Below are 21462 nucleotides of genomic sequence, written 5' to 3'. Positions count from 1 at the left end.
ATAAACCACCACCTGTATACAGCTGTAAGGAAGTGTTTTAGTAACTGCTTAAAGTTTATTCAACTTGAATGCTTTATATTAAGCTCTTGTTAGAAACAAAAGCTCAGCGAAGATACAGAAGCTTTCCAGAGATCTTCAAATAAAGTCTAATTAGTTCTGCAAAAGAACATGTATAGTAATGGAAATGCACAGAAAATGAGTGTGATGTAAAAATGTGTGTTCAAGAATAACATTTTACTGATGTACTAGGAAAGTAAAAAATAGATGTAGACCCTGAAAAGACAAAGACAATCTTTTCTCCATACATATGTTTTATTTCTGATCATGACAAAACTAAACAATTTGCAGATAAAATATAGCACTCTTTCTTGGTAAGAGCAGGATAGCAATAGTTCATCAAAATTGTATAAAGCAGAAATTAAAACAGTATTTACAGAAATGAAGGATGTTTAGGTCAGGCTGGAATAATACTTTAAAGTCAGGAAAGGAAAAATATGTAGATAAATAGTAATAAAAGGGGCTATTTGAAGATATTACATTTTTTCTTAATTTTCTTCTTAGCTTATTTCTAAGACTTCAAAGTAGTGGAAAAGATGCAATCAGAATTCTAGTTACACATTAACTGTTATTCTTTAGGGAAATTTTACAGAAAAATTAGTAGTGATTATGTCATAACTGAAATGCTTTCCAGGTCTGGGGGTGTGGCCCAAGTGGTAGAACACATGCTTTATAAGCATGAAGCCTTGAATTCAAAGCTCAGTATCACCACCCAAACAACAAGCGTTTTAATATCACTGTTATCATTAGGGAGCTATCTAATCAACTGTCTATCATTGTTATTTTCTGAAGGTTGTTTAAGACTTTCAGTAAGTAGTAAGTAAAGACTGAAGCAATGAACAAGGAATGAAGTGGTACTGCTAAAAAACAGTCACCTTTTTGTCCCAAAGAAAGCAAATAATGTTCACAATTCTGTCCCTGGAAATTCATTTTTTAAGAGACTGAAATGCTTTACCATCTTGGACTATCTTAATTTCCTTAATTTTAGACACTTGGTTCTTAGCCAGGCTCCTACTCTGGTCCCTCCCCTGCCTTATTTCTACCTTAAGACACAGGCTTACATAGTTTCTTGGGCTGGTCTGTGTGCATTGTTCTGCCAGGGACCTGTAGCCCCAGGTTTAATCCACAGATACTTATACATTATCATTTACTAATGGATTCAAATATTAGGCTGGTCTTGGGCCCATACCTTATGCTATTCATATTATTTATTCACTGTGACAGTTTTTACTCCTGCTATAAAAGTTAAGTTTACAGGTCTTTAATATGTTCTTTTGGTACGAAGTCTTTTCCCCTTGTATTTTCCCCTTGTATTTTGTGTTGGCTTTTTTCCCAGTGTGCTGGCACTTCCTCAGTCCTCCACAAAATGTTAAAGACTAACACATGTAGCCCGGAGAAAACTTCAAGCCCTTCAGCAAGCACTCTGAGAAGTAAGTCATCCTTCTGCACGTGTTTGACTGTGGCTCCTTTGTAAACAGTCTTCAGTCAGCCTCTTGCTCTCTTTCTGGCTCTCTGTCCACACGCTATTGCTATTTTACACAAGTCCAGCAGGCTTTAGCTTAGTTGTTTGTGACCAAAATTCAATTTCAAGTAGCTTAAATAGGGGTGGGGAAGAAATTTATTTGCTAGGTTACCTGAGAAGTCCAGGGGTACAAAGGTTTCCATACGAACATATCTACAGTCATATGTTGTTGTTGTTATCAAATCAGTCATATGCTGCCTGATAACATCTTCATAGGCAGAGTAAGAGGCCACTGCTTACATGGTCCTACCTCTTACAAGTCCAAAGAAAAAGTACAGAAAGTGATAGGTCCTTCTAGGAGTCCAACGCAAAGCTCACTACAAAGAATGAAGTGCCAAACACCCAGGGTTCACCCCTGACATTCAAGCTCCTCAGGAGACTTTAGATCTAAGGCTTGAGGTTTGAAGCCAGCCTGTGCAGGAAAGTCCATGAGACTCTTAACTCCAATTTATTACCAGAAAACTGGAAATTGAACAGTGGCTCAAAGTGGTAGAGCACTACTAGCTTTGAGCAGAAAAGCTGAGGGACACAACACCCAGACACTTAAGTTCAAGCCCCACAACCAAGAACAACAACAAAGAAGTGTTGCAGAATTGAGGTTTTTATATTCTTGACAAGAGAGTCCAAAGTAAGATGGGAATGTGACTGCCATCCCAAAGAGTTCTAGTTTCCCCGCCCCCACACTGAGAATTTAAATTAGCCATAATTAGAACCCTAGAAAGAACAAACACATGTTCAAGAACAAGGAAGACTTTTCAGTGATCACAAAGACTGAAGTCTAGGGCTAAGAAACCCAGTGTTTCAGCTGTGCTATTGAATAAATTCAACCAGGTGAACAAATAAGGCTGAGACAATAGCCCTTTCTGAGTGAAAGTTTACATAATACAGTTCACAGCAACGGTGACAGACTCCAGACAGGGCTCAGAGTCTATATTCTCCTTGTCTCATGAGAGTGTCCTCAGTGGTCACCTGGCCTTGAGTTTACTGCAGGCATCATTTACAAGAGGTAACTGCCTTCTACCAGAGTATTTACTCTACCTCTTATCTCCAGAGCAAAGACCCACACTGTGCTGGAAGCTTACATTTAGAGAACTAAGTAGGGCATGAGTACAGCCAACTAAAACAGATTCCGTGCTCTGTCAGTACTGCTGGAGAGGACAATGGAGTCAGTGGAGCTTTTCTACTTGGCACTTTGCCTTAGAGAAGTGTTAGATTCCTGATCTGGTAAGGCTGCCCTTTGTTAGAACAATGGTTGACTGGGTGATCTAATCATTTCTCCCCTTTGTCAACCTCTGTATGTGAACCATTGTTTTAATTTTTAAGTAGCATCCAGTGGAATTTCCTGGCAGTGGTACAGAAAATTAGAGGTACAAACACAATGGCAGAATGCAATCCATTTCAAGAACATGCAAGAGAACTTCCAAAAGAATTGGGGGTGGGTGGGGGGAAGGGAATAGAAGAAGAAATAGAAGGGTAAATGGAATCAAAGTACATCACATGGAAGTATCACAATGAAACCTTTCACTTTGTAGGCTTAACCTATGTTAACAAAAAAGAAATATAAACACAGGGACCACAGTCAGCCCCTCTGATGTCAGTTTCTGGTTTCGTTTAAATATTTTTTCATAGACATTCCAGTTAAGCTTGTCTTGCTTCCGACAGGGCACTGCAGTGTATGCAAGAAGAGCACATGCTGGTAGGACAAGTTACCCCTGGGCCCTCAGCTACGTCAAAGGCTCATGCAATAGCTGACAAGCTAGATTCTTCTGACAGGGCCAGACAGGACAAGCTGCCTTAGTCCATAGAGAACCTGCAAGGTGAACCCCAGCTCTTAGGAAGCCTCCATGCTACTATCCTAGTTTCCATCCATCTATCCTTACATAGCCACCAGAGCTTAATAAATAACATTCCCCCCCTCCTCCCGCCCGTTGATTTTGTTGACTTTTCTGGCCATTGGAGGCAGAACAAAGAATATAGAAGAGCCATGCTTTGTTTTTGAAGTGATTTAGACAATTAGAGAAAGTTCTCTGAAAAAATCCAACTCACAAACAAGCAGTGGTGGCTCTAGAATTATTCAAAGAAAATATTTTAAAAGTAGCAACCTGGAAGGGGCAATCCCCTGTCTATTCAGGGCCTTTGTTGTATGAATTCGATATCTTCACTTAGATGTCTTTTAGCAACAACATGCTGGGTGGGTTTGCAAATTTGAATACTTAAGGCCCAAAGATTTTATTTAAACTAACCACCAACCGATTTCCAAGTTATGAACCTGTCTAATGTCACTATTACTATAGTTAGACAAATCAAACAAATCCAAGAACATCTCCATAATGCTTTGAATCAAACAAATCCAAGAACATCTCCATAATGCTTTGACATAAGTATTATTATACACACCCCCTCTTTTTTTCCTGGTGTGAAGGACACCCAATGTAATTGATGGGGTCTAGTTTATTAATTCTGTAAAGCCTGTGATGTCTCAGGAAAGAGCTATTACATTAACACAGATGACCAAAGGCTAGCGAATAATACCTGTCTTCTTTAAATGTGAAAGGAAGGAGTAGGAAAGTAAACCATAAAGCAGTCTCTGCTTTCCAGCTCGAGGGTGAGCTGGTATCCATGTGCGAATAGTGTCCTCTAGTGCTTGGTTAGAGTATTGGTCTTGGATCCAGCTAGGGAAGAATCCTGTATGTGACCAGTACCAGTCATTTATGTGATAAAATTGACAATCCTTAAAATGGAGCTTTCCATTTTATGGAAACGTTCCATTTTCCAAACTCTACATTTTGACTGTGTGCAAAAGGAGTCTCCACTGCGCGGATCTAGCATAACACCAAAAACTTGCACAAAAAGATCATGGAGGTAGTAAATGAAGAGAAAAACAATCCGCTGGCAATGGCCCGGGTGTGAAATCAAACACTTCTACACGAAGAAGCTCTCAAGCTTTGTTTTGAATGCTGACTGCGTTATCTTCGTATCACTTTAGAGTCATTCTAGGAGCTCACTCATCTGAAGCCCTTGGGGCCTCATCTTAACTCGCCTCCTCCTTCACACCCTGTACAGTTCACCCAGCCCCTTCCCACCCTCTTTTTCCCAGCAGTTCAGCAGAGGAACATCATCTTTGGGCTGATAAACCTCTTACCTAAGTTGATGCCAGCCCTGGAGAATCCATGTCAGAGTTGCAGATGTACTTAGGCGACCCATTCTCAGAAGGAAGACAGTGATGCCTCTCCAGTTCCTTCCATGTCCTTCAAGACTCCTTACTATTGGAAATTTAACTCCTTCCTCCAATAACATGCAGTCTTGCATCCAGGCTCACTTCTTAGGAATGGGAGGAGTTTCTCCTCAATCATTCATTTTTTTGCTCAGTGGACCAAGTGCACAACAATCCTGCCTGATTTACCATGGGGCTCCATTTTCTTGCTCTCTTGAAATATGGTAAGTTGAGTCCTGTGGCAGTACCTTACTTTCTCCAGCCCGAAGGCACTGTTTCTACGTCTGGTGTTGACGTGCTGCTGCCCGTGGTGTTGGTGTTGAAGCTAATCTCTTGCCTTGCTCCCAATACAGCCCACCCAATCACTCTTCTGAACTTCTGTGGCATTTATGCTTAGCAGTGAGGTTCAACTGAGCACTTGTTTCTTTTTTTTCCTTTATTTTATTTTATTGCTGGAGTAATGTATAGAGGGGTTACAGTTACATTCAACAGGTAGTGGGTGCATTACTTCTCGCACACTGATACCTTTTCTCATGTTTTTGTGCCTGTTTCCTTCCCTCACTCCCTCCCAATCATCTTGCTTTCCCCTCTTCATTTCCCTATTTCAAGTAAATGCATATACAATATACCAGGTAACAAAATCAGATACAGTAACCACATGAGATTAACCATAACTGGGGAAAAAGAGAAAAGAAATAGCATAATATGTTAAGAACAATAATCACAAAGATAAACCTCTTCTTTCCATGTCCTAGAGTTCATTTCCTTTAGTCTCATCCTATATGATCTTATGTACATAGCTTTTGAGCTTTTGTGATCCTCTGCTAAGAGAGTCCTAAATGGAGCACTTGTTTCTTAAGAAAAAAGTTAGAAAATATTTTGGATAGAATGAGTGAAAATTAAAATTCAAGTTATCAAAATGTGTAAGACACAGCTTCCATAGAAAATTGAAATCCGAGATATGGCTTATGTTAGGAAGTGAAAAGGATAAAGTTCCAGTCAATGACCTAAAGTTTCCTCCTTAAGCAAATTGAAATAAAGTAAACAGAGGAAAGAAAGACAGGAGAAGAAAATCAATGAAATACAAGACAGGGAATCAATGTAACCCAAAGCTTATTCTTTGAGAAGATCTATAAAATTGATCAACTTCTGGTCAGATTGTCTAGGGGAAAAAAAGACATAATTACAGGATAGAGAGTATAAACATTATTATAGTTCTTAAATATATCTTAAAGAATAAAGGACATATGAATCATTTTGAGGCTGCAATAACATCCTTGATAAAATGAGTGAGTTCCTGGGCCTGGAGTGTGATCTAGTGGTAGAGTGCTTGCCTAACATGCACAAAGTCCTGGACGAGTCCTTGGTACCACATACACATTAAAAAAAGAAAAGCTAGAAGTGGTGCTGTGGCTCAAGTGGTAAAGCAGTAGCCTTGAGAACGCTTAAGGACAGTATGTAGGCCCTGAGTCAAGCCCCAGGACTGTCCCCCCTGCCAAAAAAGAGTGAGTTCTTTAAAAGAGAAGATAACAAAGTACACTCAAGGAAAATTAAGCAACCCATATGGACAGATTTCTAATTTAAAAATAATATTTGCAGCTTGAAAATTATCCACAAAGAAACCTCTCAGTAGAAATGGCTTCATTCTTTAATTCTATTTGCAGAAGCAATAATGCTAATTCCACACAATTTCTTCCAGAGGATATTCTCCAACTCATTTTGAGACCAACATTACCCCAATAAAAAATGTAGATATAGTAAAAAAAACCCTACAGATTAATATCATGAATAGATGACAAGTTCCCTTTTGATATAAAAACAAATGAAATCTTCTAATATGTATGAAGAGTAATAAATAATAACCAGGTCAAATTTAGTCTAGGAATACTAGAGTAGTCTAACATTTGAAAACTAGTGCAATTCATTATATTTACAGCCTAAACAAGAGAAAAATATACAATCACACTAACAGATGCAAAAAAGTATTTCTATTAGAAAAAAAATCCACACTAAATCTCTCACTAACAGGCACAGGAGTAACCTTTCTTAACCCAATAAAGGACAGATTTAAAACGCTTACAGCTAACATGGTACTTGATGATGGTGAGTTAACTTTTGTGCTAAGACAAAGAGCAAGACCAAAATGAACTCTTTCCTTAGTCCTATCCAACATTGCATGGAAAAAAACCTAGCCAATGCAATAAGGCAAGAAAAATGAAAAGGTTGCAAAGATAGATTAAAGAGGGAGAAATAAAAATCTTAATTTACTAGTAATATGACTGTGTATTCAAACAATTCCAAAGACCTTCAAGAAAATGCCTGGAACTGATAGAAATTTAGTAAGATCACTGGGGACCATGTCAATGCACAAAAGATAATTGCTTTTTAAATTTAAAAAAATATAATTAAAAAATTATGTTACAATCAACAAAAAGGAATAATTTGGTACAATTCTTAACAAACTATGTGTGGGAATTGGATGTTCAGGGGGAAAAACTCAAAGAAGACATAAATATATGAAAAGATATACCACATTTTAGTACCTCTAACACAAAAGCAATATTGGTCATTCTTGAAGCTCAGGGAATTAAAGGAGTTATATGCACTGAGTTGGTATGGGGTATTAGACCTGGCTCTTTCACCCCTATTAGAAATAATTCACATACTATCTTGTTGCAAGTTTTATGCTGTTTTTTTTCTCTCTCTCTCCTTTTCTTTCTTGAGATTACATTTTCCTCTTTCCTTCCTTTTTTCCTTTCCGCTTGCTCCATGGTCACCTGTGTCTGTATAAATCTTGAAGTGGAGTCCTTTAGCTGTCTTCTTTATCTTTTCTAACTACTTCATGTTTACCAGATATTTTCCTAAAATAGTACTCATCCTAAGAGAGTAGAAGGAGGGGAAAAGAGAGTGATGGAGACAAACAGGATGGGAGGGAGGCTCATTTGTTTCCCTTAATTTGTTAATTGGGTCACATTGATGTGCACTAACAGTTCTATTGACTCCATACAACTATTTATATAAAACGTAGCCATTTTAATGAATAATTTTCCACAATAGTGATAGCTGCGGTGGGAGTGAAAGCCTTTCTCAGAGAGTTGAGAGATCAGTGGGTAACTTATGTAACCCAAGTTCTTCAGGAGGTGGAGGTTAGGAAGATGGTGGCTGAACACCATCCTGGGCAAAATGTTAACTATATTTCATCTCAACCAATAAGCTGGGTGAGGTGGTTTACACCTATAATACTAGTTAGGTAGAAGGCATAGTTAGGGGTATCACTGTCCCAGGCGAGCCTGGGCCAAAAATGAGGTCCCAGAAAATTAATCAAAAATTTAAAAAAATGGTTTACGATTTTATTTAAGTGGTAGAATGTCTGTCTAATGAGCATGAGGCACTGAGTTCAAAATCTTGTACTAGGCTAGCAATATGGCTTAGTGGTAGAGTGCTTGCCTAGTATGCACGAAGCCCTATGTTTGATTCCTCAGTACCACAAAAACAGAATAAGCTGGAAGGGGCCCTGGAGCTCAGGTGATAGAGTGCAAGCCTTCTCCAGACAGGGAGAGGCTATGCAACAGACCTCTCCTTGAGCCCTTCCACCTGTTCTGTACATATTCTTTGAAAGCCTGCTATATTCCGGTCATTGGGCTGGGCATTGAAACATGAAAAAAAATAGCAGTTAGTACTGATCCCAAATTTAACATATTAGGATAAACCAGTACATGAAGAAATCTATGAGATATAAGGTGGACAATTAACTGTCCAAATACATTTTTTTTTGCATTTTGACTTATAGTTAGCATATAATTCAAATATGCTATACTATTCCTTCCTTCCTTTTCATTTCTCTTTTCTTTTTTTCCCTTGTAATGTGAATATAACTCAGGGCCTCTAGATTGCTAGAAAGTTCTTTATCATTTAAGCCACACTTCCATCCCTTTTGACTTTTCAATGTTTTTTTTTTCACATAGATTATACTCACGTATTTTTTTGCCTGGTAGTCTCTGGACAACTATTCTCCTACCTCTGCCTGCTCAGTAGCTGCAATTACAGGCATGTACCACTCAGCCAAGCTTTGTATCTTATAATTTGTGGCTGAGCAGAAACAGACCCTTCAAGTAGGAGTATCAAAAATGTTTCCAAATAGTTTGTAACTCTCTTGACAATGTATCTGGATCAGCTTATGTTGAGAACTTTTACATATATATCTAACTGTCCAGGCATTCAAGGAGAGGCTGGAGGATGAGGGTACAAGCATCATCTGTAACAAGTAGACTATTTAGAGTGTTAAGAAGACTGCATACTATAATAGAGCAGTGTGAGGATTAGGTAGACAATGTGTATGAAGTTCTCAGCACCATGACTGGCATGGAGTTAGAGCCACGTAAGTGGTTATTACTGGGAGATAGAATAGCAATGGGTATTGCAATATCTCAGAGGTGTCAATAGAGGGAGCACAGTCACTGGAGGTAGACAAGCAAATTAAACTCTGTATGAGATTCCATTCGAGTTTGGTGAACACAGCTGAGCTGATAAGACCCACACCAGACTGTCACTTACTAGCTACTTCGCACATGCTACTGGGAGATACAATGTGTTTTTATGTGTGTACATATTTTGCCTGGTCTGCATCCAAGTTCAAGGTATCTGCTTTCTCTGGAAAATATAAACATAAAAGCAGCAGCAGCAGCATGGGGGGGGAGAAGCAAGGTTCTATCACAAAAGTAAAACACAACACATGTTTCTATGGTTTGTATAAGAATGTAGAGAAAGTAGAGCAGGCTTACTTCTCTTGCTGACAACAAAAGTGACAGCCACGTCTCTTCTGCTCAGCATAGTGAACAGCACAGCCAGGAGAATAGACATGGACATCATTGTTATTTGTCAGTGTGACCCCGTTTCCTTCTCTGGACCTGCTTTTCCCCCATCACCATTCTCCTGTCTGTACAATTAGGGGGAAAGGAAGGGTTTAATCTTGTGATGTCCAAAGTTCCTCACAGCTTATTACTCTGTTACCAATAGCTATTATTTATAGAGTATTCCCCTTTAGCTCATTTTTTACAGTAGATCTTTGAATCAATGTGAAATATAACACCCCCATTTTCTACACACAGGCCATTTGGGGCTAAGTGAATTCGGGTAACTCATCCAACCTTGTGTTGTGAGAAAGTGATTCACAAGAATGAAAAATCTCGTTTCCTGCAAGCCTATCATCTGGAATTTCCCTCTAAGAATTAAACCACAAAATTGAAGTATAGAGTTTATTATTATAAAGACCTTTTTTAGAGGGAGAAAGGAATTTTGGGGACGGTCAAATTGGGGAAACTATAGGGAACTCATTTTAGTACTTAATTCTTCAACGAAGGGAAAAGTGGTTCTCTAAGCAAGTAGAGCATTTTCAGTGGATAGAGCATATCACAGATAGCAGAAGTTTTCTGTTCTCTGTTGTCTGCATATGCTATATATTTTTATTATAATGTGGAGGTAACTTCACCTTTCCTTTTGTCAGTGCTGGGAATTGAAATCAGGGCCTCACACTTGCCATTTTGCCTTTCTACTTTGCTGATATTTGCACCAGAGAAATCAAGCAACTTGGGCTAAAACTGATGGTGCCTCCACATGAAGTAAGGTGGTAATACCAAGTGATATAATTAGTTATTGGATTTTTTTCTCCTCATCACACATTTCCATAAAAATATTTATTTATTTATTTGCCAGTCTGAGGGTTTGAAGTCAGAGCCTGGGCACTGTCCTTTGACACTTTTTTTCCCCTCAAGGCTAGTTCTCTAACATTTGAGCCACAGTGCCACTTGTAGCTTTTTGTGTGTATGTGGTACTGAGGAATCAAACCCAGGGTTTCATGCATGCTAGGCAAGCACTCTACCACTAGGCCACATTCCCAGCCCCCCTGTGAAAAAAAATGAAAATACCAGTGTAACTGAAGAATGTTCCTGTGAGGTGGTAAGAATGAATCATTTTTCTGAATCTCAGCTCTTGAGGACATGTGATGAGACAGGAAGTTCACATACGCAGGTATCATTGCCATCTGCAGGAATGACACTTGTAAGGCTGTGTGAGTGTGAGCCTGTTACTTTACTGTCTGTTGCCAATAACAAATTAAACCTTTCCAGCCAAAATTTAGGAAGACTTTATGCTCATGGACTTGCTGATTCCCAGGCACTCAGTCAGCATGCTTTTCTGATGAGGCCAGGGATATTTTACCCACTGAGATTTTCTGCTATTACAATATGAAATGTTTTAGCATTTGGAAAACCTGCATCACTCAGTGCACCAGTATTTTCCAAATGACCAATATGCCACCAAATCATGTGTGGGTGTAATTTCCATGTATAACACAAGGTGAGCCAATGCATTCTAATGTAACCATACATATGAAGTCTGTTTCAGATCCTGTAGGGCACCTAACACTTAGGAAATGACAACAGATTGAGCCTGAGGGTAGCATCGTAAAAGAACCACTTTGTCTGAAAAGGCCATTATAACACACCCTCCTTTTCCAACTATGTTGATGCGTGCTAAAATGTCATTTTAAGACAGATTAAATGAAGAAGCAAATATTAAGATCCAGCTGTCTTCTCTCAAGATAGATACTAAAGAGATTTCAAAAACATAAATGAGGGCTGGCGTGGTGAACACATATCATGTGTAAAGCCTATGTGTAAGATTCAATTCCAAATACCAGCAAAAAAAGAAAATGTCATTCTTTTCAATAATATTTTCATGTTGGGAGGCATTCTTATTTTTTCATAAAATATCATTTAACATAATGGCCATATCATTGAATTTTAAATGAATGAATACTTCATTTTCCCAGATTTTTTTCCCCCTTACTTGCTTGGCTAGAACTCTAGCATTTGAGTTGTGCCTTCAACCTGGCTTTTTGCAGGTCATTTTGGAGACAAGATCATAGAAGCTTTTCTTCCTGTAGTGGTCATTACCTTCTGGTTATCACTCTCCTGAGTAGCGAGGGTTATAGTCATGAGTCCAGCCAGACTTAAGTTTTCATGTGGTAAACTGAAAATTCCCAAAGAATAATAACATGCAAGAACCTGGGGGGGGGTAAGTATCATTAATAATCTTTTGAAAGTATGCAGTATCTTAGGACAGTTTGAGAGTAGCTGGAGGTATCTCTAGGTGAGATCCTCAGAGGAGAAAGAGAAAAAACTGTCCCAGGCACCCAATCATTACGCATTACTGTGACAAGGGCGTTCCAGACCAGCATGGCTGCACATGCCCAGAAAGTGAAAAGTGTCGAAGGAGTGGTCTACACCTGTGCCATCCAGTGTGACAGCCACCAGCCTAACGTGGTTTTTCAGCACTTGAAATACAGCCCATCTGAACAGAGATGGTTCCAAGTGCTGCAGAATACCCACTAGATTGAAGTGATTTAGTATGAAATTAAAAAATTCAAAGTAGCTAATAATTTTTGTACATCTTTACACCAAAATGTTAGCATTCATGTATCCATCGAGCATTTGTAGTACTAAAGTTAATTTCATCTGCTCCTTTTCCCTCTGAAATGCAGTTATCGAACAGTTTTAAAATCCATGTGTGTCATACATTTTATTTTCCTTAGACAGAGCTAGTTTGGGCAAGAAGTGTGGTAGCAATGGAGGGTCAGAGGAAATTGCTCTGGATTGCAGGACAGGCTTCACCAAGGACAGGATTTTAATACGTGGACAAGTTGGGAGGGGACTCTCCAGGTAAAGGAGAGGAATAATGAACCAGAACAGGTTGGTCTAGGCAGCAGAAGACCTCAGACTGGGTTATGGGTTACATCCTGGGTTCCTTATAGGAAACAAAAGTTTCTGCTAATAGGTTGGGACCAAGATGAACTGGAGTTTGAGTACCAAGGCTAGGGAGCAGGATAGACAGTGGCTAGAAGAGGAAACTTCCAGTTATGATAGAATAACCAGATGTAGGTACATTTTTTCATGTGGGGATAAAACAAGTACCTCTACACTTGTAAGTTGACTACTGGGCTAATCTGAATAGTACACTTAGAGTAATATAAAACGGACAGAAGAGTTGATTGGCTTTGTGGGGGTAGGAGGTGTGGTGGAAATGAAGTACATGGTAACAATGCCACCTGGAGAGAAGAACTCAGGGGCATATCTGTGTGGCACTTCTGTGGTCAGAGAGTGGTGGGGCAGGGCTTTTCCTGTGTGTATTGTTGTAGGCATGTGTGATCACACGGAACTTCCTATGTGCTTGTCTTCCTTTGCCTTGATGTTATGGGTTATTTATAGAACGCTCACTTCATTCCCAAGAACTAACATGCAACTCTAAGTAGATGAATTGAAAAGACCAGTGAGGTAACTTGGCCATGTCTCTGGCCCCCAGTTTCTCCAACTATGAAATAGGCCATAGACGCTGATGGGACCAAAGCTTTCTACAGCTCTGTGATTCTAGAACCATACCCATGTCACAGAGGTCTAAGAATCCATTCTCCCTTCCCAACCAGGTACAGAGCTCCCTAATGTAGGAGGATGCTGGCCCATCAGGGCAGACATTAATGACTTACACAGGAGGTGGCCCCTCCTCTGGATGAGGCTGTTCTCCAAGCCCACAGACTCTGCTACAATTGAAACAGAGGAAAGTTCAGACGTTTGCAGTGTCTATGAGTTTGGAGGGTTTTGAGTTTAGGGCTCGTGATCTTGGCTACCCACCGCTTCCCTCGCAGAGCTTGCCCAGCCAGGATGCTTGCACTTTGAAAGAAGGAACACAGGGAGCCAAGGACTCAAACTCTAGGTAAGTTTGCAGAGGACCCTGAGTGGTGTAAGAAAACCACTGAAAGAGCAAAAAGGAGCTATGTCCCTGATCCTCCAATTTCTTCTTCCTAGAGGTGTTGAAAGTCCAAGAGTGGGGAGCTGATATTCTGCACAGGGCCTTCAGCGTGGCTCAGCTTTTTTTTTTTTTTTTTTTAAAGCATTTCTAGAATAGAGAGTGGGTGGGAACCTACCCAAGTAAAGTCCCGGGACTCAGATACTGACAGATACTGACGCACAGGAAAGCCTCAAGTGGGCGGAGAAATGCAAATCCCCTTCTGACATGGCATCATTGGCTGTGTCCTGTGGACTCTGAAGGAAGTCTGGACTTGAGGGCTGCACTGTGGGGACTGGTCTGAGAGCCAGGTAAGTTAAACTGGGCAGACTCATCTTGGCAGAGTCTCTACTTAGGAGCATCTGCGGCTGCAGTATGAAGCTGGGGTTGTGCTTTGCATTTAGAATTTTGTGTCTGGCTTCATTTGAACAAGGAGGGATGATTGTATAAAGAAAGATGGATCCTTTTGTCCATCAGGGGTTCCCACTCAAAGCTAAGGAGGCTGAGTCAGGGGGCTAGGGGATGGGTCCCCAGAGATGGGTCCCCAGGTCTGAAAGGAATCCCCTCTTCACTTTCTTGGCCAGTGCTAGAGCTGGCAGAGTCTGACATGAATTTGGCTTATAAGAGCTTCAGAAAAAAGCCTGCTAGCCTGCTATGAGGGTATTGGGTGATTGTGGTTTTTGATAAGAGCGATCTTAGGGCAAGCTATCTCTATCTCCTTTGAGAGGATCTGAGAGGCCAAGGGTCTGAGAGCCTTCAAAAGATCGAACCAAGTACCTCCCCACCCCCAAAACAGACAGGCATCCAGCTTTCAGAAGCTGGGTAGTTGTCTTGGCACAGAGAATTCACCCTTCACAAAAGAGAACACACAGCCCTGCAGGAAGCCTAACTATATCTATTTCTCCAGACTTCGCCAAACAAGAATGTCTTAGGTTAACACTTTATTTTTCCCCCTTTCAGCTCTGACTTTTTTTTGAAAAGGAATTTCAGGTTTTCAGAGTGCTTTAAGATAGATTAACTCTTCCTTAGAAAACAGATTTTTCATCCATATCATAGCCAGGACTTCACAAAAGTAGAGTTAAAATTGAAAAGCAATTTTCAGCTTCTGTTCTCTGCTGTCAGCATCTAGAATAAAGTGGCAGAGCTACAGCAGGGCAATGTTGATATTAGTGTAGAAACAAATATTCCTGTTTTTTGTGTAATGTATAGCCCTCCTGTCTTGGGCAGAAGTCATTTTATCTGGTTGGTCCTTAGGTTTATGTTTTAACTTTTAAAACAGAATATTTCCAACCCAATTACCTATTCATAACAAGAATGCCAGTCTCTCTTCATGTAATAACATTTGTTGAGCTGCCTGCATTACACCTAGCACCACGGTAGTGTGCAAAGGCTTGACAAATTTAAAGTAATATGCAAATAAAGTTGGTTTTTTTCCCTCACTTGCTTTCTCTTTAACAAACCATCAGGCAACAGTGTTCTTTCTATGGTTTTCGATGACTTACTGAGATCTCAAGCAAAAGATGCTCAAAAATGGTTCATTATGAAACCTGAAGAATGCATCTATGAAACTTACTGTCATGATTGTTGTAGAAGCATAAGTAAACCTTAGCTTTTCTTTATAATATGTTGAAATATTGTTGTGACTGCTAATCTGAAAGTTTCTTTCTCTGAACTACTATTTCTGAAAAAAAAACAGTAAAAATTCTACATCTAAAGAAAGTGAAGTATGGTAATTTTAGGTGACGACATCGTGTAAGTTTTCTGGAGTTCAAGAATGAGTCCACAGCTTGTATACATGGCTGGAGCTGGGTTATGTGGGGGAAACAGGTATTTTTTGTTTTATGACAAGATGTCAAATATGTGTCAAGTGTGGCTTCTCCTCTTAAGGGTTACTTAAAGGTGCTAGAAAGTACTATCCAGACATGTATCAGTCCTTGCATAATTATAGTAGATCACCAGGGAGGTAAATATATTTACTAGTTTAGAAACATTTTGAACTGATAGAACTAGAACCCATGAAAAGAAATGTAGGAAATTCTTCAAGAAGCTAACACAGAATCCTACCAGAATTTAGGAGTATTAACCTGACTCTAGAAACCAGAAAAATCTGAAATAAAGAAAAAATAATTTGAGCATTTTCATGAAATAGAGGTTTTAGGAGAGTCTTGGTTGTTATAATCAATGTTGTGTGTGTGTGTGTGTGTGTGTGTGTGTGTGTGTGTGTGTCTACAAGTCATTCAGATTCTAACAGTGTAGTAGGGACAAGTTGAGAGTAGCTGGTTGAGAACACAGATTCCTATACAGAGCACATTCTATATCAGGTTTTGGGGGGACAGCTTCCTGAAGCAGGGGAACAAAACAAGCAAGAAAACATGTTTGGGAGCAGAGGAAGAAAAACGACCTTGTTCATTAGAAATAACTTATGAAAACATAGAGGACTGTCTTGTCTTCTTTGAATATCTATAAAAGTAGAGGAATTTAGGGCTGAGTAAAGTGGTTCGTGCCTGTAATCCCAGTTATTCTGGAGGCAGAGAGGAGTGGTTTCAGGCCAGCTTGGTGCAAAAGTATGAGACTTTAACTCAAAAATAAAGTAAAATAAAAAAGGCCCGCAGTGTGGGTCAAGTGGTTGTCTAGCAAGGAAGCACATATAATTACTGCCAATCAACAATGTTTAAAAACTGTCATTTTACCCCTTCTTTTTATAGCATGTCTCAATGGAATCAAGTCCAACAGTTAGAAATCAAGTTCTTGGAGCAAGTAGATCAATTCTATGATGACAATTTTCCTATGGAAATACGACATCTGCTGGCCCAGTGGATTGAAAATCAAGACTGGTAGGTTTGAACATTTTCCCTAGAAGTTAATGTACAAATGCTTTATGCTCTGTCCTTGTGGATTTATTATATGATCTGCATTTGACTCAGTAGATAAATTCTTTTCAGGTGAAGAATTCTTCAGGGATTTAAAGGCTCTCTTAACAGAAGAGAACTGAGCTATCCTCGGCAGGAAAATCCACGAGACTCTAATCTCCAAAAATTTGCTTAAAAAGTGGAAAGTGGGGACGGGAGTTTGGCCTAGCGGTAGAGTGCTTGCCTAGCATGCATGAAGACCTGGGTTCAATTCCTTGGTACCACATACGTAGAAAAAAATTCCAGGAGTGGTGCTGTGGCTCAAGGGGTAGAGCTCTAACCTTGAGAAAACCCAAGGACAAAGTTCAGGCCCTGAGTCCAAGCCCAGGACTGGCAAAAAAAAAAAAGTGGAAAGTGGAGCTGTAGTTCAACTGGTAGAGTATTAACTTGGAGCAAAACCAAAAAAAAAAAAAAAAAAAACCAAACCAAACCCAAAACCCTCTGAGAGATGGTACCCAGACTCTGGGTTCAAGCCCCAGGACCAGCACAAAAGCGAAGAAAAAAAGAACAGTTACCCTTTGTATAGATGAAACCTTAGTGATTTTGACGTATTGTTTTTGTATAAATCAACTCTCCCCGAATACTTTGTCTTAACCAAGAAGCAAAACTGTTAAGTCTTTACCACAGACTGAATGTGGTAAATCTTCTAGGAAGATTTCATTCCCTACCCCCAGCACATCCCCTATCTTGCCCCAGCTAGCCATCTAATGGATTTGTATTCTCAATAGTCTCCTTTCCTGGCCTTTGTTTCTTTACTCTTGGAACAACTTCAAGGCAGGTGATAAGCTACTATTGACTATACTGGACCACCTCTGAGGAGTTCTTTGATGTGAAATTATGCAGGAATCATAAAAGCACTGTTCACCTTGTATGTTGAATTTTTTTGGTTCAATTATGATTATTGTTATAATTTCATTTTATTTCTGCACTTCACAAGGTGGTGGAGGGGGTTATGATTGAACATGTCCATCTACGAGTACAGTGCTTCCTTTGCAGAGTCAACTCTTCCATCATTCTCCCCAGGCTTTCTGTCCCTTCCCCTAGACCCAGGACTCCCTTCACATTTTCTGCTTCCCTTTTCCCATGGGTACACTGAGTACTTTCCAATCCTCTTTTTATTGTGATTTTAAAGTTTACAGTTCAGTGGCATTCAGTATATTCACATTTGTGTGCAATTATCACACTGTTTACCACAGAACTTCATTTTCCCCAGCTGAAACTCTGTACTCATGCAACTATATTTCCTATTTTCCAACCCCAGTCTCTGACAGTCCCATTTTGTTTGTTTGTTTTTTCTATGTATTTGACTACGTTAGCTACTTCAAATAAGCAAAAGCATACTCCATTAACATCATGTTTTGAAGTAGTAGTTCATTGGTCACTTGGTCTAGTGCTTTCCAGATTGATTCATGCTGTTATTGAATTTATCTGTTTTTTTTTCTTTTTGTGCCAGGTCTGGGGCTTAAACTCAGTTCCTGGATGCTATCCCAGAGCTTTTTTGGCTCAATTTGAGTTATAGCTCTACTTCCAGCTATCGTTGGCAGGTATTATTGGTCAAGAGTCTCATAGACTTTCCTGACCAGTCTGGCTTTGAACCACAATCCTCAGCTCTCAGTCTCCTGAGTAGCTAGGATTACAGTCATGAGCCACTGGCATTCTTTTTATTTTTGCTGACCCTGGGCTTGAGCTCAGGACCTGAGCACTGTCCTTGGACTTTCTCAAGGCTAGTGCTCTACCACTTGAGCCTCAGCACCACTTCTGGCTTTTTCCTATGTATGCTGTGCCAAGGAATCGAACCCAGGTCTTCATGCATGCTAGGCAAGCACTCTACCACTAGGCCAAACTCCTGGCCTGACACACTTTTGAGGTTAAATAACATTGATTTTAACTATTCACCACTTTTTTTTCAATCCATTCATTGTCAATGGAGATGTGGGTTGATGGGTTGTTTTTCCTTTGTCTTTGCTATTGGCAATAAAGTTGCTATGACCAGTGCTAGTCACATATCTACTGTTTGAATCACTGCTTTCAATTTTTTTGTTAACATATCCAAATGTAGAATCGTTGGCTCTGATTGTAATTTTATGTTTAATATTGGGAGTAACAGACATACTGTTTTCCACAGTGGCAGTACCATTTTACATTCTCATCAGTAATAAAGGTTTCCATTTTGCAATATCTTTGCCAACATTTATTGTCTATTTTGTTTTGTTTCTTTGGTTTTGACAATCGGCATCCTAATAAATGTGAATTAATATCTATAGTTTTGATTTACAGTTTCTGAATGATAAGTGTTGTTGAATCTTTTCATGTGCGATTTCACAAACCTCTAGGTGGTTATCACTGTGTGGAACAGTCTTAACATTTTAAAATTCACATTGCAAAAAAGTAGATATATTACTAAGACTTCTCCTGGTGAGTAATAACACTTTTATTTTTTTAGGGAGGCAGCTTCTAACAATGAAACCATGGCAACAATTCTCCTCCAAAACTTATTAATACAACTGGATGAACAATTAGGTCGTGTTTCTAAAGAGAAAAACCTGCTCTTGATACACAATCTAAAAAGAATTAGAAAAGTTCTTCAGGTGAGAATGCATTCTTCTTCTTTCAAAATATTTGTGTACATACGGCTTAAATTTAGTAAAAGAATCAAAGGAGCATCCTTAGGTGATTTTTTTTCTAATATATGAAATCTAGATTTTTTCATATTTTTTATTGTAATTAATAGAAGGGTTACATTATATTCACCAGATAGAAGATACATTACTTCACAAACATTGATATCCTTTCTCATGCCAAGGTCCCCATTTTCCTCCCCCCAACCCCGCCCCTCATCTTGTTTTCCCCTCTTCCTTATCCAATTTCAAGTAACCCATCAAGCATATATACAATATATCAGATAACAAGGTGAAATACTGTAAGCAGATGAGATAACCAAGGGACAGCAAAAGAGATGAGAGATAACATAGTACATTAAGAATAACAAGCACTCACTTTATGGCTTTTGTTTCTATATCCTCGAGGTCCTTTCATTTAGCGCCATACTATATGGCCCTATGTATCTAAATTTTGTTCTATTGTAAATCTCTGCTAGGAGAGCCCAAGGTTTCTACTGGTTATGACAAATGAGGGAAACCATGGAGCCTATGTTCCTTTGAATCTGGCTTACTTCACTTAATATGATTTTTTCTAAGTCTTTCCATTTCCTAACAAATGGGGCGATGTCATTCTTTCTGACAGCAGCATAGAATTCCATTGTGTACAAATACCACAACTTGTTGATCCACTCATCAACTGAGGGACATCTGGGTTGGTTCCATATCTTTGCTATGGTGAATAGTGCTGCAAGGAACATTGTTGTGCTAGTGGATTTACTATGTCCTTGTTTCGAGACGATTGGGTAAATGCCAAGTAGTGGAATTGCTGGGTCATAGGGGAGCTCTATGTTTAGTCTTTTGAGGCACTGTCATACTGCTTTCCATAGTGGTTGAATGAGTTTGCACTCCCACCAACAGTGTAGTAGTGATCCCTCCTGGCCACATCCCCTCCAGCATCTGTTGTTATTAGATTTCTTGATCATGGCCATTCTAACTGTAGCGAGGTAGAATCTTAAGAGATTTTTTTGATTTGCATTTCTTTTATGGCCTGAGATGTGGAGCATTTCTTCATATGTCTATAGGCCATTTTTATTTCTTCTTCAGAGAAGACTCTGTTGAAGTCTTTGGCCCATCTTTTAATGGGATGGTTGTTTCTTTGGAGATTAGTTTTGGAGTGATTTTTTGAGCTGTTGATATATTCTAGATATGAGGCCTTTGTCTGTTGTCTGGTTTGTGAAGATCTTCTTTCACTCTGTAGGCTTTCTAATTAGTTTGCTAGCTATGTCCTTTGCCATATAGAAGCTCTTCGGTTTTATGCAGTCCCACTTATCCAGACTTGCTTTGATTTGTTGGTGTGTTTCTTTGTCCTTATTAAGAAAGTTTCAACCTGTGCCAAGGAGACCTAGTATATCTCCTATTCCTTAGGTGATTTTTAAGCCAGCTTTAAGAATAAAACATTTTTGGAATTCTTTCACCATTTAAAGGTTTATGTATAATTTAATATTTATTCTTCATGAATGTGGAATCTGCGATATGTGTTACACATGTGAATTGTTTACATGTCACAACCAAGTTCAATAGCCTTTAACAGAGATATATAAGATACTGGATCCTATCACCCAGCCATCTCTTGCCTCTGTCTCTATTACAATTAGAGTTAGTATTACTCTCATTCATAAAATGAATGGAAGAATCCTATGTGTATGTTACACTTGTTTAACTAGTATTAATACATTACTGTCAACTTAAAATACAATGCATCATTAAGATATTTTTTGTGTCAGTCCTGGGGCTTGAGCTCAGGGCCTGAGCACTGTCCTCGGGCTTTCTCAAAGTTAGAGCTCCACCCCTTGAGTCATAGCACCACTTCTGACATTTTTCTATGTATGTGGTACTGAGGAATCAAACCTGGGGTCTTCATGCATGCTAGGCAAATATTCTACCACTAGGCTAAACTCCGGCCTAAGATTCATTTTTGTGTCACATAGCTCCATGGGCTTCATCAAATTATGTAATATGTCTACTACTAATTATGTAATTATGTCTACCACTATAATATAGTAGAGAAGAGTTTGTTGTCTAAAATCTCCTATGCTTCAGTTATTCATCCTCCTTTCCTTCATCTTGAGTGCCCAGAAATTGCTGATCATTTTGCTCTCTGTATAGTTTACCTTTACTATAATATCATACAGGTTCAGCAGACAATACATAGCCTTTGTAGACTGACTTCTTTCACTTAACAGTAGCATTTAACTGTTATTTGTCTTTTTTATGGTGCGATAGCACCTTTGTTTTTGGAACTAAATAATATTTCCTACCTGA

General features: G+C 39.2%; 1 protein-coding gene across 4 annotated transcripts in view; it reads left to right on the top strand.

Moving 5' to 3' along the window:
* Stat4 (signal transducer and activator of transcription 4) overlaps positions 1-21462 on the top strand; it is a 116457-nt gene that overhangs the window by 4382 nt on the left and 90613 nt on the right. For 3 of the 4 annotated variants that reach the window (XM_090354502.1, XM_090354501.1, XM_090354500.1), the window contains exons 3-4: positions 16337-16465; positions 18984-19128. In XM_090354502.1, the coding sequence (XP_090210628.1) occupies positions 16338-16465; positions 18984-19128 (273 nt within the window). In that variant the 5' untranslated portion in view covers position 16337. Of the gene's footprint in view, positions 1-13263; positions 13560-16336; positions 16466-18983; positions 19129-21462 lie in introns of those variants that run through there. The other variant, XM_090354503.1, reaches the window with a different exon arrangement.

Source organism: Megascapheus bottae, chromosome 21 (genome assembly GCF_031878675.1).
Source record: "Megascapheus bottae isolate mThoBot1 chromosome 21, mThoBot2.hap1, whole genome shotgun sequence".
Classification (NCBI taxonomy): domain Eukaryota; kingdom Metazoa; phylum Chordata; class Mammalia; order Rodentia; family Geomyidae; genus Megascapheus; species Megascapheus bottae.
This window is presented reverse-complemented; position numbering and strand designations above follow the sequence as displayed.